The following is a 23795-nucleotide window of genomic DNA, read 5'->3' on the forward strand; positions in this document are numbered from 1 at the left end:
AATAACAAAACAAGGAACCCAAGTAAAAAATACGCAAAAGATTTTGAATAGACAGTTCTCCAAAGAAGAGCTATGAATGGCCCATAAGCACTTTTGTGTTCAGTAGCATCAGTTATCTGGGAAACACTGATCGAAACCACAATGAGATCCATTTCACACCCTCTAAGATGGTTAGAACAAAAAAGACAGGATGTGGAGAGTCAGATCCCTCACACACTGCTGATGGGAGTGTAAATTGGCACAGCCTTCCTGCAAAATAGGCAGGTCCTATTGACCTATGATGGAGCAATTCCATTCCTCGGTTTATCGGCCTTAGAGAATTAAAAATATATGCTCACACAAAAACATGCACGTGAATTTTATAGCAGCTCATTTAGAATAGCCAAAAAGCTAAAGCAATAAAAATAGCCACCAACTGATGAACAGAGAAAGAAAACATGGTCTACATGCACCTAGTGGAATACTACGCAGCTCCAAAAGGAAAAACCACGGTCTCATGTTACAACATGGAAGGATCTTGAAAACATGTTAAGTAAAAGACACTGGACACAAATGCTATGTATTGTGTATCCCATTTTTATGAAGTGTCCGGAATAGGCCAATCACAGAAGCAAAATGCAGACTGGTAATTGGCCAGGGGTGGGAGAAGGAGAGGATGGAGAAAGAGTACTGATGGGCATAGGGGTCAGTTTTGGGGCAAAGAAAATGTTTTGGAGATAACTAGTGGCCATGGTTGTGAAATACTAAAAACCACCCAATGGGGTATTTTTACAAAAGGGTAAATGTTATGGCATATGAATTATAGCTCAATAAAAACTCAACTTTCCAACAAAGGCAGCATATGTCATTGCATCTTGGTCACCATCAATTTAATAAGACAGGTTGATTTCAGAGGCATTAGAATGAGAACAAAACGTGTGTCTCAGAATCTATGACATGAAGTAATGCACAAAGGGGTTTGGCCAAGTAGCTTAGCTGCAGCCATGACAGAGGCTGGAACACCCTTGTTTTTGACAAAGGAGAGAGCAACTTCTGTGTGCTAAAAACAAAAGGTCTCACCGATAATAGGCATGAGCTCTGTTGCTTCAGGAAGGGAGACTGTATAAAAGGTCTTATCTTTTTCCCCCCAGTACTGGGATGCAAGCCGGGGCCTCACAAATGCTAGGCAAGTGCTGCACCACTGAGCCTCACCCCAAGCCCCTTGAGCTCATTTAAAACAAACAAAGCTTACAAAGTGGTTCTAACCCATCCTTGCTAAAGCTGTGAACCACCAGGTGCTACAGAGATAGCCCCCCTGTCCAGTGTCCTCAGTGAGACAACCTGGGAGGGTACAGCTGTGCCTCCCAGGCTTACAACCAGTCACAGCCATGGGAATCCTGGCACATCCTCACTGTGGTCATCCACGTGCTCGCACCCAAAGAACAGCTTCATGGAGGTCTGGACAGCAGTAGATGAGAGGCCTCCGGGAAGCAGACAGGGTGGGCACAGACTGGAGGACACACCTGCAAGCCCTGTCCCCGTGCCCTGCTCTGTCTGACTTGTTCCACCCAGGCGAGCCTGCGATCAGCCACAGCCAGATGCGGTTCCCTTGTGCAAGCTCACCGTGCACTTGTGTGGCTTCTCGCCCGTGTGCCTCCGCATGTGCACCACCAGCATGTACTGTGCCTTGAAGGGCTTCTGCTCCCGCGTGCAGGCCTGCCAGCGGCACACGAACTCCTTCTTCTCCCCGTGGATGTGCTCGTTGTTGATGTGCTGTCCACAATAAGTGCAAGGAGGGAGAATTCAGCTGCCTGCCCCACGGAGCCTGCGAGTGTGTGCTGACCACCCACCCCACTGGGCCCCCCTACTGTGTACGTACGGACCACTTGCCCCACAGACCACCACCTTTTCTCAGCTGACCATTGCCGGGCCCAGGACCCCCTCCCACTCTCCCCAGTGGATCTTGGCCTGCCACAAACCTGCCTGCTGCACACTGGCCTTCCCTCCTATGTGCAGACCCCTCTCCTCACTGCCCATCCCACCGGGTGTGTGCAGACCACTGACATCCCTCACCCCCAACCCAGACCATGCCTCCTCTTCACTAATGCCATTAAGTGAAGCTCTGCTGCGTCTCTGTGTCCCACCCACATCTTCCAACTAGAAAGCCAAGTGACCCTTTCTGATGGTCAAAAGCATCCTGTCACCCAGGCTGAGCTTGGGCTTCTGGGCTCTGAGGACATGGTGATTACGATGAGGTTTCTGGGCTGCAAACAGTAATAAGTGCAGCGAGGCAAACACCATGCTGCACCTGTGTTTCAGAGACATTCCAATGAAATGTCTTTATAATAGAGAACAGTGCCTCCTCATCTGTTCTTGACATTGACCCATGGATGCTGACTTTCCCTCCTTTTCAGAAAGGCCAGAGACTCCAGGGTCTGCCCAGGTCACTGACGGTAAGCATGGCCAAATCCAGACCCTGACCTGATGGTGGACTCTGGGCCCTGAAGCATGGCAGAGGGGGCCAGCTCCTCAGGGCAGGGGTCTTGGGCAAGCTGGGAAGTGCACAGGCAAGAAACCTGCTGGGAAGAAGGGTCACCTGTGGGCCCTCCTGGAGTGCCCCTCTGACTCTGACGTGCCGATGTATGGAGGTCCTTTACGGCCCTCATCCTTTAGGTTGCTCATTTAACTGGAGAGGGCAGCAGGTAGCATTAGTCACACGCACAGCAGAGTGACAGTAACCTGGGCCTCCTCTTCCCCTCGGGTCAAGCTTTCATTCTGCCTGTGTCTCAGGTCAGGCTGGGCTTGCTTCCCTGGGGAGATGGCGGAGAGTGGGACACCAAGACCTTCAAGGACTCCCATTGTTCCCACGGTAGTCTCTTCCTTTTCTTCTGTTCTCAGTCCCCTTTACTCATTCCACAACATCTAGACCAGTGCAATAGCCACTTCTACATGTGGCTACTACTAAACACTTGGAACACAGCTGGTTGGAACTGGGAAGGTCTGTAACTGCAAATGACATGCCAGTTTCAAAGACTTAGAATGGGGGAAAATGTACAATATTTCAATGATTTTGTTAATATTGATCACATGGTGATAGGATGTCAGTGATCAGCTTAAATAAAATATATTAGATTGAGTTTCCCTAATCTGAAAATCTGATATCTGAAATTCTCCTGAACATGGAACTTTTTGAGCACCAACATGATGGCCTGAGTGGAAAATTCCACAGCAAACTTCATGTGATGGACTACAGTCAAAACACAGGTGCGCTAAAAGTACTATAGAAAAATCACCTTGATACTGTGTACAGAAGATAGATAGGAAACAAGTAAATTCTGGGTTTAGACTTGAATCCCATTCCCTAGATAGCTCATTATGTATATGCAAATATTCTAAAATCCCTCAAAATCCAAATTCTGAAACACTTCTGGTGCCCAGGGTTTAGAGAAGAGACAGGAAGGACTCTCAAGCTGTATTAAATTTCACCTGTTTTTTCAAACTCTTTTAACATGTACTCCTAGGAAATGTAATCAAAGCATGACTGGCAGTCTCTCTCCTAAACAGAGATGCTGGAGACATTTGCAACCTGCAAAGCTATCCAGTGAGCTAAGCGTCCAGAAGACAAAAGGCCACCCAAGCCTCACACTCAGTGTAACATGACCAACTGTTATGCACATGGATGCCACCGTGGGAGCAAGTCAAATCTGCAGCACTTTGATCTTCTAGAAAAGTCTTCTCCCATTAGCCTTCCATTCTATTGTTAAAACCTTTCAAATGATAAAAATGCTTCCCACAATGCGTTTCATTTTTTCTTATTGGTTTACTTAGTGACAAATTGTTAATAATTGACGGGGACTCTGCTCACTTGTGTGCCTGCATCATCCATCTTCCCAGGGAGCAGAGAGGACGCAAAGCTGAGCAAGGGCCCCTCCTTTCTCACAGAGCAGCAGGTTCTGTCCAGGACTGGGTGGGGGTGACCACTTAGGGCCACAAGGATAAGCCTGTAGCTCTGTTCTCCTTCCCAGGTCAGGACCCCTGTGGCTTTGGCTGAGTAATTCTCTACCCACTCTTTGGGGCTGACCTATGTATCATGGAGTACATTTTTCACTTCCTTACCTCTGCACTCCCAGCCTGTTATGCCATCACGCTCCTCCTTTATCTAACTTATCTGTCCTGCCACTCCCAGCTCCAATCTCCCTTCTCCATCGTTTATTCCAAGAAGGTTGAAAAATTATGTTTGAATTCCAGAAGAGAACCCAATGTGTATGTGGACCACTGCTCAGAGCACTTGGGACTTGTTTTTCTTGTTTGTTTTCTTGTGGTACTGGGGGCGTCAAACCTAGGACCTTGCACATGCTGGGCAGGCACTCTACTGCTGCACTGTATCCCCAGCCCTTCAGCACTAGCTTTTCATACTGTTTTCCTGACTTTGCTTCGTTGCTCGATATTCTTATTTACTTCTTTTCTTCTACTCTCTGGTACTCCATATGTATTTGGGAATCTCCTTAGAGAAGCAGGCCAGGTTGCACATAGGTAATCATGCCTTCCAGTTGCCCAGGACGTGGCCAGGCTTTTCCTAAGGCTCCTTTTCCAGTCCCTGCTTTGCGGTAGTGGCCCAGGAAGGTCCTGTGTGGCTGAAGCACTGCCACCCAACATCAGGAGCAGGAACCAGAGGCTTACGTGCACCAGCTGCTCCTGTGTGTCATACTCCTTGGTGCAGTCTGCCCAGTGACAGTTGGTCTCATAGATGACTACCTCGGCCTCCTGCTTACAGTCATCTCTGTCCAGATCTTCCTTGAGGTCAGCCAGCTGCTCCTGTGGAGAAGACCATGTCCACATGAGTGTGTCCATCCAGGGGGCCCTGAACATATGCAGTCTGTGCTGGCTCGGGTGTGGATACACATGCACACACACACAAACATGCACACGCATCAGCTTTTTTGGCCCTTCCTTCTGCTCAGCTCCATCCATAGTGCTTTTTGTCAGGAAGCTGTCCTGGGCCCCCTGCTTTCTACCGCTAGCTGGCCATCATCAAGCTATTCCATCACATCTTGGTCTCCTGGCTCACACAAGGACAGGAGGAAGGAAGGCAGTGACTTACTTTGTTTATGTGGTTTCAGCTCCTGTGAGGAGCTGGGGTGGCTCAATAGGCTTTGGGAGTGGGGACATGTGTGCAAGGTCTGTTCCTGCCTGGACATAAGAGAAACTTCAAAATGCTCTCACTCCTTAGAGTTGTTCCTCTCATACTGTTCCCTTCTCCTCAAGGTCACTCGAAGTTGCTGGATTCACACCAGGGCAGTGCTTTAGCTTGCACACGCTGTGCAGAATGACCAAACTCTCCCAGCACTGGTTTCCCCGCCACAGTCTTAAAATGTGGCCATTTGCATTCTTGCATTATAGCCAGGGAAACTGAGGCACAGGAATGTGGACTCACCCTTCTCAGAACACAAGAGTCTGAGACAGCCTAGATCTGAACTGGAGTGTCTTGACTGCATTAGGGCCACATGGCCATCCTCACCTCAGCTGGGGCTGAACTCTGAACTGGCCAGGAGCAGTCTCTGAGTAGGGGACAGGGGACCTTCCTGGAGTGGAGAGCGAGGAGAGGCCCAGATGCCCCAGGCTGGGAGACAAGGCTCAGGGAGGGCCTTACACAGCCTGTCTAGGACTCCCCAGAATTATTCTGGTTTGCCAGCCATGCTCAGAGCAAAGCCAAGCCAAGAGGCAATTTGCAAAGACTTGCTTTACAGTTAACTATTTTTAAAAACAGTGGGAAAATGTTCTGTCTTTCCAAACAGCTTCTGGGGAAACATGGATAATGCAGGCTGAGGAAAAGTTCTTGCCAGGTGAAGAGCTCTAACATTCACTGGCATCAGAGACAGCAGCGGTGAGTCCATTTCTAGGAGTGCAGAACCCCAACCCAGGACTCCCTCACTGATTGTCCACTGGGGATGCAGAGAATCCTTCCAAAAGGGTCTCCTGGTTTGTTCCCAGGGTACCTTTCCATGAATGCCCTTGCTCTGGAAAGGACAATGACACATGCTGGAGTGATTAACTCCCTGGCTGCACTGGGATCCCACAGGCAGCATGGGAAGCCTCACTTCGGCTCTCTAGCAGCAGGGGGTGTTGGAGTGAGACCTTAAGGACAGGGGACATTGCCACACACATGGAGAAAAACTGGGAGCAGCTTTACTACTTTCTTATGCTGCAGGCCCTGCTCACTTCAGATCAGATCTGAAGCAGCAGATGGACTGTCATATCAAGTGGAGAGGAACTCTGAGAAGTGGGTGGGCCCCCAGGCTGAGCCGCCATCACACCTACAGCTAACCTGAGAGCTTCAGCAAAGTCATTATGCTGTGTTTTCTGCCAAGGGGAAGCTTGCGCATCTACCTTGCCATGAACCAGGGCACGGAGTGACATGGAGACCACCTCCTTGTGATAAAAGGCTTTCCAGGCTAAGCAGGAAGGAGGCCTCTGTGCAGCCCACCTGGGTGGAGGGCAGTCACAAGGCCCCAATGGTAGGTGGGGCATGGGCCTCCCAGGTGCGTAGCAAGTGCCTGCCTCTACCCTGTCCTCACCATTCAGCATGTTTATCTTCCCTGGATATGTGCTGTCCTCATCAATTTCAGCGGCCCCCGATGATGGCCGACCTCGTGGAAACCATGCATCATGTAGAGACTGGTATTGGTGTCAGCAAAGGGAGAAGAATTTGTCACCAACCCCTCTGTTTGCCTGACAATAACAGGATCCAATATTTCATGAAAATTAAGTACACACAGCATGCCCAACAATTTACAGTGTTGATAAAGGGTGGAGCAGCAGGTGTGGGGGATGGGGATAGGAGGCCCGAGCATTCTTGGTGGCCATGCTGGAGATTCTACGGTAACAGATGAAGACCAAGCACTGTGAGGGCTTGGGAGCCTAGAGGCTGACCTTCAAAGTCAGCAGGCGCCCTATACTCCAAGAGGACAAAGGTCTTGGCCACACAACAAGCTGGCCGATCTCTCTTTTTGTTTTTAACTTTTTTTGCAGTACCTGGATTTGAAGTCAGGGCCTCGTACTCGCTAGGCAAGTATTCTACCACCTGGGTCACGTCCCTAGCCCTATATTCCTCACCTTCCCTGCCCCAAAGGGGTTCAGGATCTAGGCTGAGCACCTGAGCATCCTCAAGTCCCCTTACCAGGAGCGCCAGAGGCATTGAAGGATGGAGAGGGGCAGTCCAAGGGGCTTGAGCCATTCAGGATACGTGAGCAACCGGTTTGGCTGAGGCTTATGCTGCTTGAGGGGAGGGATGACTGCAGCCCAAGATGAGATAGAAGTGTAGGTGGAAGTTTGTTCATTCATTCAGGGCATGTTTGATGAGCACGTCTTATGTGTAGGGTGCTGGAGTCACAGCCCTGTGAATCTACCCTACCTACCTCACCCTCTCTGATTCACTCACTCATTTACGCAGCCAGCCTTCCTTCCTATTTCCTTCCCCCTCCCCTTCTCTTTCTCCCGTCCTCCCTTTCTTCGTCCATCCCCCGCTCCATTTACCATCAGGTGTGCAGCCAAAATGGCAGGAGTGTTCAGCCCAGGGATAGTGAGGGTAGCTAGCTGTTACCTGTGTCAGTCCCAACGGAGAGGCCAGCCTCAGGCCCTCAGTCTCGGTCTTGACCTTGCTGCGCTTGTGAACGGTGATGGGGTTCACAGTACTGCTCACGGCTGACTCGCTGTTCTGCTTGTTCTGAGTGAGGGTAGAGGGGCAGTCTGTTACATACAGCGAGAATACCCAAAATTCAGTTTTGGTCCTACCTCTGGGCCCTCCTCACACAGACTGTTTGGGCCTGTATTTGAAGTCAGAAACTGGGGCTTCTGGCCAGTTCCGGTCCTTCAGCTGGTGAGCCTACCCAGGGGAGAGCACAGACTTTGGCTGCCATCACAACTCTTTTTGAAGCTGCCACCTCTACCTCCTAAGACATCAGTGAATGGAAGACAACGCTTTTTGGAAAAGGCTGAGCAGACTTGTACCTGTCCTGATGAGGCTCAATTTCTGAGCTCTCCAGAGTGAAAGCAGCCAGCCTTGGAAACAGGGCATAGGGTTGGTTCCTCAGGAGAAGGCTATGGCTGCAGTCTCAGGTGACATTTCAAAAGCTGACCATGATTGGGAGACGTGCTAGGGGCCACCTAGAGCCCTGGTGGAGGGAGGAATTCTGCAGGCATCTTGTCTTCCTCCCCAGGATGAAGCCACATCCACCCACCTATCCACTTGCCACTTGCCAGGAGATGGCTTGGGGCAGCTGCTTCCCCTCTAGGATTGTAATCATGATACCCAAGATCTGGGGTCCCCAGGGGGACTGTGTGCACACCGTGGCTAATTTATATGCACAATAGTGCATCCTATGTGACAGGTCCCCGTCTGCACATACGGTGGGTCAGGCAAGAGAGGCAAAGGCATTGCCGCTTTCTGGAAAGTCAAGGACCAAACATGGTCTGACTGATTCCAAAGCCTGTTCCCATCTGCAAGATAAGACAGTACCATTGCCAGATACTAATGGCACCCAGTGTATCCAGGCACCATGCTAGGATGCTGTAGGAGAACTGAGTAAGAGTGTGTGTGAAAGCCCATGGGAAATCCATGTTCTACTAGGAAATCACATAGCAGTCTTCACTTGTCTCTTTGCTAGGCAAGGAGCCCCTGTATGGCACCAGAACTGTGGATCAGTTTCTCCATCCTTTCATGCTTATTGGCTAGAAGAAACCAGAGCTGGCCCAATGCCCTTTCCATCCCATGCCTTTGGCCCTGAAGGCATTCCACCAGCCAGTCCTCTGCTCCTGGCAGGAGACAGGGTGAATAGTCCCCACAGTAGGGGGTCTGATGCACATGTGACAGCCCACCCCCTTCTCCCCGTGCCCACGTACCTGGCTGGGATCATTGAGACAGTTGCTGCTACTGCTGAGCTGGGTGGGTGCAGCACTGATGGAGGTGAGGGCCATAGGCTGCTGAGCCAGAAAGGTGGGTGAGGGCTGGATCATGGGTGGTGTGTGTCCGAAGGCTGAGCCCAGACCCCGCTGCTGGCTCAGGATCTGCTGGTAGGCCACGGGGTTGATGGGGTGAGGGAAAGTGAAGGCTGGGCTGCAATGGACAGCAGAGGAGGAGGTGGGGTCTCTGTTAGGCTAAGGCTTCCTTTGCACAGAAGACCAGTACCATGGCTTTCCTTCACTCAAGAACCAGCAGTGGCTTTCCACTACCTGTTACTTAGGTCTTCTCTTCCATGATTAGCTCTTAGGATACAGGCTCACCGCTGGCAGTCCCACACCTGGGATGAGGTTTGTCCCTGGCTTCACCTCTGTCCAATTTCTTGAACCCTCTTTGGCTTTGGAAACCTGTTCTAATGTCCCCACTCATACCCTGGGCCTTCCCAGCTCATTCCAATCTCTTTCTTCTGTAACTTCTGCTGTGCTTCTAAGCTCTGACACACCACTTGCTCTGAGTCACTCTTTCCATAGCAGGAGATAGAGGGAATGCTGGTGACTTGAGATCTCATGGTTTCCTTCTTGTTCTCCCCAGTAACACTGGAGTGGGAGCTGGCTCCGTGTGTGAGGACACTCAAGTGGGCTGAGAAGCCCAAGAGGCCTTCCTAGAGGGGCAGGCCCAGCCCAAGGCCCAAGCCGGCCTTCAGCAGCTCTGCAGCTCTGGCTGAGTCTCTCCATGGGTCATGTGAGCGTCCCCACAATGCGGCAGCTGCGCCCATCACAGGCCAGGTGGAAGCCATGAGTTCTCATGGGAGACCTGGAGCTAAGCCATTGTCAAATTCCTGACTCTCAGACACAGTCGGAGATAATAAGTGCTTATTGTTTGGAAAGACTTGTTATGCAGCAAAAAATAACTGATGTATTTGTTATGACTTCTATCTCTGGGTCCTGGGGTCAAACACTCCCAGCATTCCTGGCAACCCTGGCTTTTTTCTCGGAAGAGTTAGGGAAGGAGGAGCATAAGAGTTTTAGTAAATCGGTGAAGATCTGCATCTTCAGAATAGTCAAGGGCTGCACAGAAGGGTGAAGAAGAACTGAGATTTGGTACAGACCCATGCCATAGCTAAGGGTCACAGCGATGCTTTCTGCCAGCCTAGAGACTTGCTGAGAGCACAGACCCCATCAGTGTCACACCTGGTATGGCCTCCCATGTTGGTCAACAGCTGGCTGTCTCACCATACCCAGTGAAACACTAATCAAGCCACCTTTGACCTCAAAGATCTCTGATTTCACCATGGAACCATTGGTGACAGGCCGGTACACAAAGGTGTACTCTAGGGTCAGCAAGCACACTTCCACTGCATTGCTGTGGTACAGTTGCCAGTGTGCTGAGTCACAGTGCGACAAGTCCCGTGTTTCTTCTCAGCTTACAGAACCAACTGAAAAGCCAGACTCCACACACGGCCCCATGCTTTCAGGTGGCCTCACCTGAGGGCGCCCGCTGACAGGTGCCCATAGGAGCCGCTGGCTGCAGAGCTGCTGCGTGAGTTATTGATGTAGGCCACCAGAGAGTTGGGTGACGTCCGGATCATCCGCTGCAGGTCGAGGCTGGCGTCTGAAAGCGGGGAGATGGACAGTGCCCGTTTGCGGCTCAGGCGGGGCGTCACCCGCGGGCTGGAGAACCTCGACACTGTGGGGCAGTCAACAAAAGGCACATCAGTGTCACTTGGGACATGGGGTGGTGGAGTTGGGAAAGGGGAGTGGCATGGGTAGTGGGGGACAGGAAGAGTCCACAAGGATGGTCTGATGAGAATGGTAGCTGACTTCCCAGCCATGGCCTCTGTTCATTCACGTAAAACAGGAATGAACTGTTGTGGGCTGATCAGCCCACAACGTGGTGAGGATTTGACAAGTACAGAAGGTGTTCCAGTGAGTAAATAGGAGCTTAAGTGTCTTCACGCTTAAGATGCAGAGAACAGGGTGGAATCCAGCAATGCTTAAAGCCTAAGACGGAAGTGCATGAATTGTGGGTGAGTGGGCTGGTAGATTGTCACTAAGAGAACCCACCTGGGAAGCCAGCCCCAAGTAAAAAAACCCAACATCCACAAGGCCCCCTGTCCCTATTAGACCTACCCAAAGGACACATGTTGATATAGTTTGGATCTGGAATGTTCCCCCAAAACCCCTGTGTTAAAGGCTTGGTCCTTAGCTTGAGGGTAAAATCTTTAAAAGGCAGGACCAGTAGAAGGGCTTCAAGTCACGATTGGGGCTGGGGTCCCCTTTGTTTTACTTCTGGAACGTGAGCAGTTTCACTCTGTCACATGCTCCCACCATGATGTGCTGCCTTACCACAGGCCCAAATGCAATGGGGCCAACTAATCATGGACTGATGCCTTCAAGAACTGTGACCCTAAATCACCCTTTTCTCTTTATAGGTTGATTATCTCGGGTATTTGTTATAGTTCTTGAAAGCTGAGTAACACAGCCTCTAACATAACTTCTAACACACAGCTTAGTATAGCCTATTTTTGAGTTTTATGTGATTGAATTACGGACACTTATGTCTGGAGGCTTTCATTCACACAATGAGTTTGTGAGATTACTGCACATGGTTGTGTATGGCAGTAAGTTGCTCATTTTCACTGCTGTAGAGAACCCCAAGGGGAGGAGAGTGAATGGAGTTTAGTGTTCCAAGGTCATGGATCATGTTGCAACTGCACTAAATTCTCCACAGCCCAGGAGGGATTTGCCAAGCAGAGGCCTGGACAGCTGCTCAGACACTTTAGTGCAGTGCCTGGGTCTTTCGTTGCCCCCTCAAACCTCACTGCCCCAGCATGTTGGGAAGGCTGTCGTGATGGGTCAGGGAGAATGGAGGAGGAGCAGCAGCAGAGAGGTGGCCTGACAACACACGGATGCAGATGCACTCACCCCCTCCTCCGTTCTGGGCTGCCTGAGGCTCTGGTTGTTTGAAGGTGCACAAGACATATGCATGCACACACATCCTTTCATTGAGGCATACACAGCAATCATGCATGCACACCCACAGTGCACACGTGCACACCCACGTATGCACACACACTTGCCCTACATAACCACTTTCTGGACACAGTCTCGCCCTTACCAGCTCTGTTGCACATACACAGCACCAGGAAGAGAAGAGTGTTTGACCCAGGCCAGGTCCCCCTGCACCCCAGGGCCATGTGCTCTCCCACTATGGCTCCAATCCACTTCTGCTTCCCTTATGGCAGTTCGCTGTCAGATTCTAGGTCTTTCCTCTGGCCAAACAGTGGCCTAGAAATGGTCTTATGACTTGGTTGATGATTCTACCCACCAGTTTCTGGCCTGTCCAGACCCTCTTTTTAAAGTGGTCTGAACAGACTGCCAACCTCCAGGGCTGTCTTAAGATGTAAAGTAGGTGACTTGTGACCTGGCCACAGCAGGGCACTGGGAATGCTCAGGTGTGTCCCTGCCTCTCTGGATACCTTCTTGGAGCAGCATCTTCTTTGGTCTGTTGACCCCCGCCCACCCCGGCCTTTTGGTCCCAGGCTGGAGGGGCTGCCTGTAAGTGACTCTGGCTCAAGCACACTGTGTGGGGGCTGCAGCCCTGTTTCTTCTTCTGCCTCTTGGACCCCCCCCACCCAGAGCAGTTTAGGCTGCTCCTCCAGGGGGACGGCAGGCTGTTCCTGTCCTCACGGCTCCCTCAGCCCTCCTCACACGCCCTAGAATATGCTTAACCATGCATGTGTTAGGGTCTTATTCCCACAGCTAAGGTGGTACCAAGGGCAGTAGAGGTGGCCTGTGAACCTCAGGGGCCCCACTTCATACCCATAGTCTCCAGAGGACCACCATTCACCCATGAGCAAAGCTGTGTGTCCTGGGATCCACTGCTTAGTTCTGGGGGACAACCAGGCCCCATCCACCCCAAGGAAACCCCTTTACTGCTGGGCCACAGGCACAGACTCCTTTCCTAGGCTGTGGAGGAGACAGAGAGGACCCTAGAATCCTTGGGTCAGAAAAGGCTTCTGGGGCTTTCTCTCCTAAGTGCCTCCTTCATGGCCATGGGTAGTCAGAGCTGCAGAGGGGTACAGACAGCTGCCAGGGATGAGGAGGCGCTGGGATAGGGACACAGACCTGGATGGCAAGGTGAAGTAGGGGTGGGGTGCACATAAGGCACCAGGGCTGGAGCTGCAAGTCAGCTGCATGACTTGGAGCTTTACTGTCAAAGACAGCATCTTCTCCTATGATCTGGGCATAAAAGCAGGGCCCCTACCAGCTCTGGGGCTGTAATGCAATGGTATGGCAGACGTGGGAGTGGTCTGCACATTACAGAACGGCTCACAATTGTGACACACAGGTGGCCCTCTGCTTTGTACACTATTTTGCACATGAAGGGTGATTGTAGGAAAAGTCCCAGTTGGAAGCTAGTTAATCAGAACATCCTTGAATCTACACAGCCTCATCCTTGACTCTACACAGCCTTCCTTGTCAGCAGTTTCCATTTGGCCACCTTTATTCTATTGGGTTCTGAGAACTGGCCCTGCAGATCTCAGCAAGCAGAGCTACAGTGTCCTTCAGGGACTGAGATACTGGCAACTTAACTCCCAAGTTCATATATTGGTGGCCCTTAGGGGGTAAATTGGGTTGGATGAGGTGCATGAAGGGGTTTTACAAAAAGAGGAGAGAGACCCCACTAGCATACTTGCTGTCTTGCCATGTGACACCCTCCTGCATGTTAAGACATAGCACAAGGCCTCGCCAGGCCATGCTTTTGGATTTCCCAGCCTCTGGAACCACGAGCTAAATAAACCTCTATTCTTTATAAATTTTCTAGTTTCAGATATTTTGTTATAGCAACAGTAAATGGCCTAAGACAGGTGGGCACTTGGAAGGTGCTCCATAGATGCCCCAGGGGACATTGGCTTGCTCTGCCTCAGAGAGGGACCAGGAACATGGCAGGTGATTCTCTCAAGACCATTCCTCCTTTCCATCATAGCAGGAAGGATCCCAGCCACATGAGTAAGGACATGAGAGGCAGACTCACTCTGCTCCAGCACTGGGGCTGGGCTACAAACATGACCACCTGTTCTGAAGAAAGAGGCAAACATTGAATGGCCTCTTCTCAGCAGGTCAGCATCTGGGAACAGTGTGTGTCAGTCACTATTCAGTGACAATTAGACCCACAGCCTCACTAAACAGAAACTGCCAACCTCTGGTATCATCTTTGCAGATAAGGAAACAAGGCTTGGGAAGGTAGCGATTTGCTCAAGATTGTGGAGCTGCAGGGGGATTTGAATCCAGGTCCAAAGGAGCCCTGGTTTGTGGATTTCTCAGGACTGGATGAGGACCAGGCCCAGAAGGACTGTGTTCCCACTCGCTAGCAGCCAGCTGCCTGCTCAGCTTCCCCCTCCCCTCTGAACAGTGGATCCAGGTCAGCACATCTGCGTCTCCTCCACCCTCCACTCCTGCTCCCTTCAACCAGCTCTTTCTTCAAGTTGGGTTCAGTAACCACCCAGCATCCCCACAGGGGACTGGGGCATCAGCTGAGGCCCCCTCGTGAACTCCTCTTCAAATTCCTTTTCTCTTAAACTCCACCACCAAGCCTGGCCCATCCTGGCCCCCTGCTTTCTGGGATCATTCCAGGGACCCTGAGCTAATCACAGTCCAATCCACATTCCTTAACTTGGCCAAGACAACTTTTCAACATGCAAATCAGATCCCCCAAAACTTTCCAAAGCTCCTCTCTGGTGTTATGAAAAAGGCCTACATAGGGGCCCCGCAGGGCCTCTTCCTGCCCCACTGGCCTCCTTTTGCCTTCCCCTTCAGCTTGCTCTCACAGGGTCTCTGCATGTGTTACTTCCTCTGCCTGCCAGCTCTGCCCTCACCTGTGATCAGATGAGGTCACCTCCCCCAGGCAGCCTTCCCTGACCTGGGCAGGTCCACCCTATCATGAGGCCTCTCTGTCCACACCGGGTCGCACTGGTGAATCTAGTGCGATAATCATTAGTGTGGTTATCTGCTGACTTCTGCCTCTCTCTTCTTGAAATAGAGGCCCAAATCCTTTTTCCCCTGACTTCTAGGCATTCAAAATGGTGAATGGATCTCATGCTGACCAAAAGGCACAGCTATGCCATGTGATGCATGAGCAGAGTCACAGCCCTAACTGAATGTTTCTGCAGCAGGCACTAGGCCCTGGTTAGTACTGAATAATTTCATCTTCACAGCAGTCCCATAAGGAAGGGACAAAGTTGTGAGGAGGCTAAGTGTCACCTCCAGGCCACGCAACGAGGAGGAGAGACTGGGTTGGGGAGCAGGCACATGAATGCCAAACCATTGGTCACTGTGTCTGGGCCTACACCTGAGAGTGAGAGTCAGACACAGAGGCACATGGACAGCTTGTGCTGGCTGGCCACCTCTGTCACTTAGTGGTTTCCTTAGAGCATGCTACTTAGCCTTCTCTTTCCCATCTTTACAGTGGGGGCAGTGTGGCTGACTTTGCAGTGTTGGGAAGTCATACATAGCGCTCTGGGGACAGTGCCTACCCCAAGTGAAAAGGTGAAATTCACTCAGCTTCCTCGGGGCCTGGGGTCGGGGTGGGGGTTGTTTGGATGGCAGAAAGGATCTACAGTTAACGAGGGAAGAAAGGACAGTGAGTCTAGAAAAGACCATTGGGCCATGTGACAATATAGTTGTCACTCCATATTCACCCATCGGCTTCGATCCAGGCATCCTCTAAGTTTCTAGGTTCGCTCCTTGTCACTCCTCACTTGAAAGTCAGATGGAAAAGTAGACCTAATCAAAGGTGCTTATTAATTACAGTGTGGCAAATGGGAAAATACGAGAGGGACAGAAAACAGCTAACATCCTCTAAAGGAAGAATGCAAACATTTTTGTTATACAGTAAAAAAAAATAAAAAAGATTTGGCTGCTAAAGGTGCCCCTAACAAGAGGAAACAGGCCAAATCTGACAGTGATATTCATCTCTGTTATTCCCACCCCTCAAGGGAAATATGCTTATTAATGTGCCTCTTCCCTTGATAAATCACTAAATAGAAAGAAAAGCCTGGCACTCATTTCCCATGGTTTTGCCTGTGATTTATGGCCAGAAACTGGCAGAGCCACAGTGTGCATTCATCTGTGGAAGTGCTTGTCCCAATGCACTGGGCAATAGGCCACCTGCCATCCTCACCTAGGTGGATGCCTGACAACACCCATTGCTGTGGCCACCTGTCTCTGGATCCTGTTTCACTCACTGGTTCTTTTTTCTTTTTAAATTTTTTTTTTTTTTTGCTCATTCATGTTTTTTCATTCATCCGTCAAACCCTCTTGCAGCAGCGAGAGAATGCCTGGTACCCGCTGGACATCGTGGGGATGGTGAACAGGGAGGGCCCTGGGCTCTTTGGGCTCTTCCCTCAGGGAGCTCATTTTCTAGGTGAAAGGTGAAGTCAGTCCCAGCAACACCAGGCAGGAGCTACAGGATTCCCAAGTACCCTGGAGTCCCAGGCAGGCAAGGCTCTGACCCTTTTAACCTCTCTGAACTGGTGGCTTTGGGCAAGCAGCTGACCATCTTTCAGCTGGTTTCTCATATGGAAGGTGGGCTTCTTTGGAGTTAGGGCTGGGCTTCCCACCCGGGACCTGAAGTCTGAGAGGCAGAAGGGAGCTTCATGTTACACGGGGATCATCCAGGGCCTTCTCTGTGCCCAGCATGGGGCTGGGACATGCCTTCCCTGGGGACAGCAGGACACAGCCTTGAGGCCACAGGCAGTCCAACAATCTCACCCAAGTCTTCTCTGGATTCATCGAGGCCATGTTCTGAGGAGTTCAGCTTGAGTACGCCAGCCTGCCACTCTCCACATTATTGTCCATCGCCTCCCTCCCCCTTGGGAGAGCCAAGAGAGCCAGGGTCACAGAGCCAGGGGATTCCGGTTGAGATCACCAGTCCTGATTCTTAGTTATGTGATGAGGGTAGAGAAACCCAGGTCTAGGCTTTCATGTGCTGGTCTGAGGACTGTGCAGAATAACCACATTGCTCTCTCTCTCTCTCAGTGTGGATCCCCACACTGGATCCACAGCAACATAAAGAAAGGGCCTCGGAAGGGAGGTGACATCTGAGTCAAATTAGTGTCAATATGACAATAAAATACAGCACTCAGGAGATATGGGATGTAAACAGACAGCATTTCAATCTTCTCAATGTGGTGTGGGTGGGGAAGGCAGAATTTGTCTGTTAATGTTGGGGTGAAATCACTGACATTGACACCATGAGGACAGAAAATTCTACGTTAAGGCCCAGTGACCTTAACTGAATTCCCACACTCTTGAGAGCCACTTGGCAGAGGGATGACCTTTACTTCCCTGACTGGCTCTGTTGTTAACCTCCCTCTCAGCTTTGCTCCCCTGACTTCTCTCTATAAATCAGGCCCCTGGAGGACAAGAGGAGAGGGTGGGTTCTCAGCAGGACCTCGGAATTGCCTTATCCTGTCCAAGGCCTGGCCTGAGGAAGAAGGTGGGCTTGGTCTGGACTCCCTGGGAGTGGTCTTGCCACCCTCCAGTCTTTCTAGCCACTGTAGGGTTTCTTACAAGTAGGGTGCATTCATGGCCCAGCTGAGATTATTGTGGGCTCCAGGAATATGGAGAGAGATATACAGCCAAGTTTTCCATTCCAGGAAAAGACAGAAAGTTCCATTTTAAGATCTATTTATTTAATCCCAAAAGATGAGTCAATTAAAAATATTAAATACACAGTCACGCAGAGGGCACGTGGCTTAGGCAAAAGTCATGCTGTGGTTGCCTGTGAGTGGGTTGGGGACAAGGCTTGGAAGATCAGTCTGCCTGACCTGGTCTGGCAGATCCCGCCTCCATATCTCTGTTGGGCAGGCAGAGCTTCCAGACTGTTCTCTCACTTCAATGCTCCCTCCCCCCAGGACATAAAGGGAAGTTCTGAGAAAGGAGGCTGTGGTAGGTGGGCTTTGACCACCCTGAGGGACTTAAGCAAAGCAGCCCCACTGGAGAAATGTAAGCACCATGAGGGCAGGCCTTAGTGTGCTGGCACCTAGATCCAGGCCTGGCTCACAGAAGGTATGCAATAATGCCTGCCTGCAGAATGAGTGTGTGTGTGTGTGTGTGTGTGTGTGTGTGTGTGTGTGTGTGTGTGACAGAGAGAGAGAGAGAGAGAGCCAGAGAGACTGAGAGACAGAGGTGGAGACAGAAAAGGCCTATTCTCCTTGACTTCCCATAAGCTTGAGGGTCTTTGCACTTGCAGATTTCACACATTCAAGCTCATGTTTAAAGATGGCTTGCTGGTGTGGACATGCAAGTCCTCAGAGACACCCAGGACCCTTCCACAAGTGGCCCCCCGAGCCACTCTGCTAGTGCACGATTATCTCTGTAAGAATGGTGAACAAGAAGGAACTTGATGGAAAGATCCACTACCTTCTTCACAGCGTGGACTGAAGCTTCTTGGGGGTGGGGTGGGGGGCTCTGCAGGAAATTTAGGGATTGGTATAGTTTTACTTGGCTTCCATGGGTCGCAGGAGGGGAGGGGACTGAGGAGCACACCAGAGACACGTCAGGGCTCAGCCATGTTCTGCATCTTTTAGACACACAGCTGAGTGACTTGTCCACACAGGCATCAAACCTGAGCAGAAGTGCTTAAGACATTTTAAAGAGCTGAAGCAAAAATTCTACCTCTGGTTTAAACTGGTCTGAAAAGGGCTGGGGGAGAGCTCGGTGGTAGATGCACACTTGGCATGTGTGAGGCTCTGGGTTCAATCCTTAGCACCAGAGAAAACTTGTTTGAAAAAAAATGTATTAAGTACTGACAGATAGAGGAGAGGGTCTCAGACTGGTTTGATTTCCTTGAATTGTAACAGATTGGAAACTAAGAGAAAGGAAGTTCCTGAAACCCAGGGTTAAAAAAAGTCCCTCTCCCCACACCCTAGGCCCCACATCCCTGCTCAGTTTACCCTAGAGTCTGGTGATCTAAAGACGGAAATGGAGAGAGGAGGCGGGGGTGTGATGAATTATCCAGCAGCCGGTGACATCTGCGTGAGCTCTACCGCCCACCCATGAGCTCACCTCCTTGCTCCTCCGGCCTTGGCCTTCCCGTTCTCAGAGGTGCTCAGCCCCCAGATGCTGCCCAGTGCCAAGTGTCCTGGGGAACAAAGCTGTCCCAGCCCCCTTCCAGGCCGCCTGCCAGCCCACAGCTGCTCTCCCGCCCGAGCGGTCTCTGCCCTAATTGGTTTGCATCTTTCTCTTCCAGATTCTTCTGCAACTGTCGCTCATTTCCCCCACCCTACACACACGCAGGGCCTGCTCCCTGTCAGGCAGGCATGCCCCAGGCCTGGCAGGCCTGCCATATTGTTATGTCAAAGGAGAAATACCAGCCAGCTACAGTCAGGAGGTGCTCTATGTCCTGCTGGTGGTGTGGAGCTAGCTGGTAGCCTGAGAGAGCTGGACAAGATATGGCAATGAGCCTGGAAGCCAGGACTGTGGTGGGGGAGAGTGGTGACAATGCAGACAGAGGGGCAAGGCATTTGGGGAGCTGCAGATGGCTACAGGAAGAGGTGGCAAGGCAACTCAAGCTCAGTCAGAGAAGGCAGGATGGCAACTGACTATCTGGCTGGGGAGAGGTGACAGGCTACACTTGGCCAGCATGGGGGACAGGATGGAAAGGGAGATGGCAAGAAGGTTTCCAACAGACCTGTGGCCTGGGCGTAATCATTGGGTGGGTAGGGTGGGGTTGGGGGCTCAGGGCTGGGCCCACTCAGCTACCACTGCACGCAGTAGGGTAAAGCCTAGACTTCTCTTTAGGATCTCTCTCCCCCATGAGAGCAGTGACTGCCCTCTGCAGCTTCAGGGGCCCCTGTCAGCACCCACCCTCCATCTTGCTTTGCCTTCATGGCTCCCCCTACCAGCACTCACCATCCACAGGATTGAGGTAGTCGTGGAGATGGGGTGCACTGGTGGCACCCCCACTTTGCACCAGCAGGTCCCCGTAGGGTGCAGGGTGGCCTGCCATGAGGGTCACCTGATGATAATAGTCTGAGGGGTTGGTGCCTGGGGCAGGGAGGCCAAACAGTCCCCTCTCCTTAAGGTGCTCGTGGGCCACTGTGGACACAAGGGGAGAGAAAGAAGCCATTAAAATTTCTTGCCCAAAGAAATTGCCTGAGGTTCCTCCTGGGACACCCTGTCCCACCCCTACTGATCCACTGCCAGACCTGAGCTAGGTTAGCATGGGGGACACATTGCCAAAGGAGACCAGATCCTGTCTCAACCTTCCTCCACTTCCTCAAATTCACGAACACCCCTCCCACCTCCCTTCTGGGCCCATGAAAGCACAGAGCCCCAGGGCAATAGGATCCAGGCCCAGTAGCCTTCAAAGGGAAAAGAAAATGAGAAAACAGGTGCCATGGAGGCTGCCATGACACAGGTCATTTCTTCATCTGAACACTCAGGGTCAGGTGGCTGCTGAGAGTTGCTGGGCCTGCTCAGGAGGCTTTTTGTCTCCAAAGCCCACCATGCCCCTAACCCTGTGGTGCAGAGCCTTGAGGCCATCTGCTCCAACTCTGTCTAGGGCTGAGGAACAAGGCAGCAAGGGCGGAATTGAGAGTATCTGGGGACCTGGCACTCAGTTGGTGGTGCTGTGTCAGGGAACTACTGGGTGTCTGGACATCAAACATATCCGGCGAGAATCCTGGCCTTTCCTAGATGTGCAAAACCAGAAGGCATCCTCTCTGTGAGCTGGCTCAGGTTTCCATCGGTAAAATGGGGGTAGGAATGGCCCAATGAAATTCTGATTGGTCTTGCCAGTAGTGGGTAGGGTCATGCTGAGTGCTCTTTGCGGCTGTAATCTCAGTTACCACAGCATTAGGGGCCACCAGGCATCCTTGTCACCCCCACTGAGCTAATGAAGACTCCGACACTTAGCTAATTCAATACCTTGTGCAAGGTATGGGATGGGACCCACAATTTGAATCTAACTCCCAAGTTCCTAGCCACTGTACTCCCCAATCTCTCTCAATGGAAAGTCTCTTCTCCAAGGTAGCCCTCTCTCACCACCCAGCTCTTCCTGGGCTACATGGCAGGCAGCAGAAATCTGAGGGGCGCTCTGCTCCTTTTTGCCTCTTACTATTTGCTGTTAAAAAACCAGGATTTTATTTCTTCACAGTTCTAGAGGACAGAAGTTCAAAATCATACTGTCAGCAGGGAGAATCACTTTCGTTCCTTCCATTTTGTTCCTCCTCCAGCTTCTGGTGGTTGCTGGCTTCCTTGGCTTGTGGCCGCATCATTCTATCTCTGCCTCCATCTTCACATCATCGTCTCCTTTGTGTGTAGGATTAGAGGCCGTGGGATACTCCAGGATGATCTCCTCAGCTCAAGATTCCTAACTTAAAAACATCTGCAAAGCCTGCTTTTCTGAGTGAGGGAGCACAGGCTCAGGGATGCCACTATGGATACGCCTTTTGGGGGCAGGGGGCAGGCACCATTCAGCTCATATTAAGTGTCAATCCAGAGGCAGCATTTGAAAGCTGGGTCACTTTCCACAGGACATCAAATTAATCTTCAAGGACTGCAGCTCAGACAATGCCACTCCTCAATGGCACCAATTCTCACTGGCCATTTTCCAGGTTCAGTGGTTGCAGTCACTTGCCTGTCTTGTTTGCCTTTGGCAAAGACCTGGCCGAGTATAAGTTTCCTTCCTCCTGGAAGGTAAGCCTGATGCTTTAGGGTGTGGGAAGCAGAAGCTTTCTTTCCACTGTGAAACTCTGGCTTGAATCTTCTCAGAGCTAGGCCTCAGCTTCAGCTCCATGTTACACCCATAAAGTGGAAGAAGACACATTCCTCTGGGGGACAGTGAAGGTAACAAGAGACCCATTGGGACCATGTTTTCTAGAGTCTCTATTTATAGGGCTCACAAGACACACTGCAAATGCCCTCTGGCTTGGAAGTGACCCTGGCCTGAGAAGTAAGACTTAGACAGGTTTTGAGAAGATGCAGCTGGGTTGCCTTCAAGGGTGAAAACTCTGACTGGCAGAGAGCAACGCAGGGCAGTGAGGGGGTAGTGGGTAGTACCCACGCTGTGCTGGGTGGGGTGCACGTCCCAGGATGGGGTGGACCTCAGATGTGTATTACCGTCCAGTGTGCACAGGTGTATTTGTGTGTGTGTCGGAGGGGGGAAGGCAGGGGCTACAAGCATGAAATTTTAGATCTGAGAGGCATATTCATACCATGTCACCCTGCCCTTTTCTAGCCCAAATTAGTCAGACTAAGAGTGGCCACATGATCTGAGTTGAGCCAGTCAATTCTCTCTCTCAAACATCTGAATTGAGAGACACAAAGTCACAGGTTTATTCCTGGAGTGTTGGAGCCTGGGCTGCCAGCTGGAGGCCATCTGTATTGACCTGCAAGGGGCACATAAACAGAGATGCAGGCATCGCCAGCTCCCCTCTGCTCTGGGATTCCACGAGCTACTCTTACACAACACCTATTGAATACAGCTTCTGCAGACCTTGATTCATTGTAACCTAGGAAAAGGCTGGTGGGGTTTGGATATCAAGTATCCCCGAAAAGGTTTGTGTGTTAAAGGTGTGATCTCTAGTGCAATGTTCAGAGGTGGGCTGTAAGGAAGTGCCTGATCACAAGGACTCTGCCTTCATCCGTGGATTAATCTGTTGATGGATTTATAATTTGATGGCAGTATTGGGAAGTGATGGAAAGAGGAGGTGGGGCTTGGTTTGGTGAATTAGGTCACTGAGGGTACTCCTTTGTCATGTCCCCAATCCCTTCTGCTGTCTTTGCTTCCTGGCCACCATGAGGTGAGCAGCTCTGCCATGGCATTCCCTCCCTATCATGATGTTTTGGGGGCAAGAGCTGACCCTGGACTGAAACCTCTGAAATCATGAACCAAAATAAATGTCCTCCTTACGTTGATTTTCTCAGGGTTTTGTCAGTGATGAGAAAGAGCTCTTTAATGAGCACAAAACCCCATCAACTCCCGAATCTCTTGGCTTTCACCATTCATTTACTAAAAAATCTGGGTTCAGAGGTGGTGGGAAGGAAAGCCAGTCTGGTCCCTTTCCCAAGGGACTGAGGCTGGCTGTGGAGGCAGAGTCACTGGGTCACCCACTGTGCCCTATTCTATCCCTTCTCCTCCCACCCCCCCAGGCCTGACTTACCATCTGCAGGGCTGAGGCCCCTGGCTGCAGAAATCATGGAGAGCGTGGGGCTGCTGTGCACGGATCGGAGGTAGTGCTCCATGTGGGGGTTCACGTAGGGGTGGGGAGCATTGAAGGGGGACTCCCCAGGGCCAGCAGGGTGTGGGGAAAGCCGGATCAAGGAGATGTCAGAGATGATGGGGCTGCCGCTCAGGGTGGGAGGCCTGCAGAGACAAAGGGCAATGTTCTCAGAAAGAAGGCTCATGGGGATGGGAAGCCTGCCAAGAACCTCAAACCAACCCAAGCAGTCCTGACACTCCTGGGAAAAACCTGCCCTTGTCATTTTCTACACCACCTCTAAATTACAGTCGAATTTAGAATGATAATAGTCGAATTCAGAATTACAATCTGAAGCATTAGCCAGTGAACATGGGCTGGAAACTGCCTGCTGGTATAGCCACTCACTCGCCAATCCTGTGTTGGCAAACGGAACTGTGCACACTCACAGGGATTTGCTGGAGCCTGGTCTCAGCTGGTCACACACACCTGGGCTGCTGCCCTGGTCCCCAGTGCCTGCACAAGGCTGTGTACATGCATGTTCAAAAATATTAATGCCAGGAGGAGAATGAAAAAAGCTCATGTTCCTAACAGAACATGCCACAAAAGGGAAGGATCGAGAGGTGACTTGCAAGGGCAGAAGTCTGCCTTCAG

At 51.2% G+C, this 23795-nt stretch overlaps 1 protein-coding gene across 3 annotated transcripts in view; it reads right to left on the reverse strand.

Annotated features, from left to right (window-relative positions):
• The window catches only part of Gli2 (GLI family zinc finger 2), a 218606-nt gene that overhangs the window by 10749 nt on the left and 184062 nt on the right, over nt 1-23795 (reverse strand). For all 3 annotated transcript variants that reach the window (XM_074070530.1, XM_074070529.1, XM_020175357.2), the window contains 7 exons: nt 23106-23308; nt 19852-20037; nt 10420-10621; nt 8878-9091; nt 7580-7702; nt 4660-4794; nt 1603-1752 (listed from right to left, as the gene is read on the reverse strand). In XM_074070530.1, coding sequence (XP_073926631.1) covers nt 1603-1752; nt 4660-4794; nt 7580-7702; nt 8878-9091; nt 10420-10621; nt 19852-20037; nt 23106-23308 — 1213 coding nt within the window. The remainder of the gene's footprint in view (nt 1-1602; nt 1753-4659; nt 4795-7579; nt 7703-8877; nt 9092-10419; nt 10622-19851; nt 20038-23105; nt 23309-23795) is intronic.

The sequence above is a fragment of the Castor canadensis genome, chromosome 4 (genome assembly GCF_047511655.1).
Source record: "Castor canadensis chromosome 4, mCasCan1.hap1v2, whole genome shotgun sequence".
Taxonomy (NCBI): Eukaryota; Metazoa; Chordata; class Mammalia; order Rodentia; family Castoridae; genus Castor; species Castor canadensis.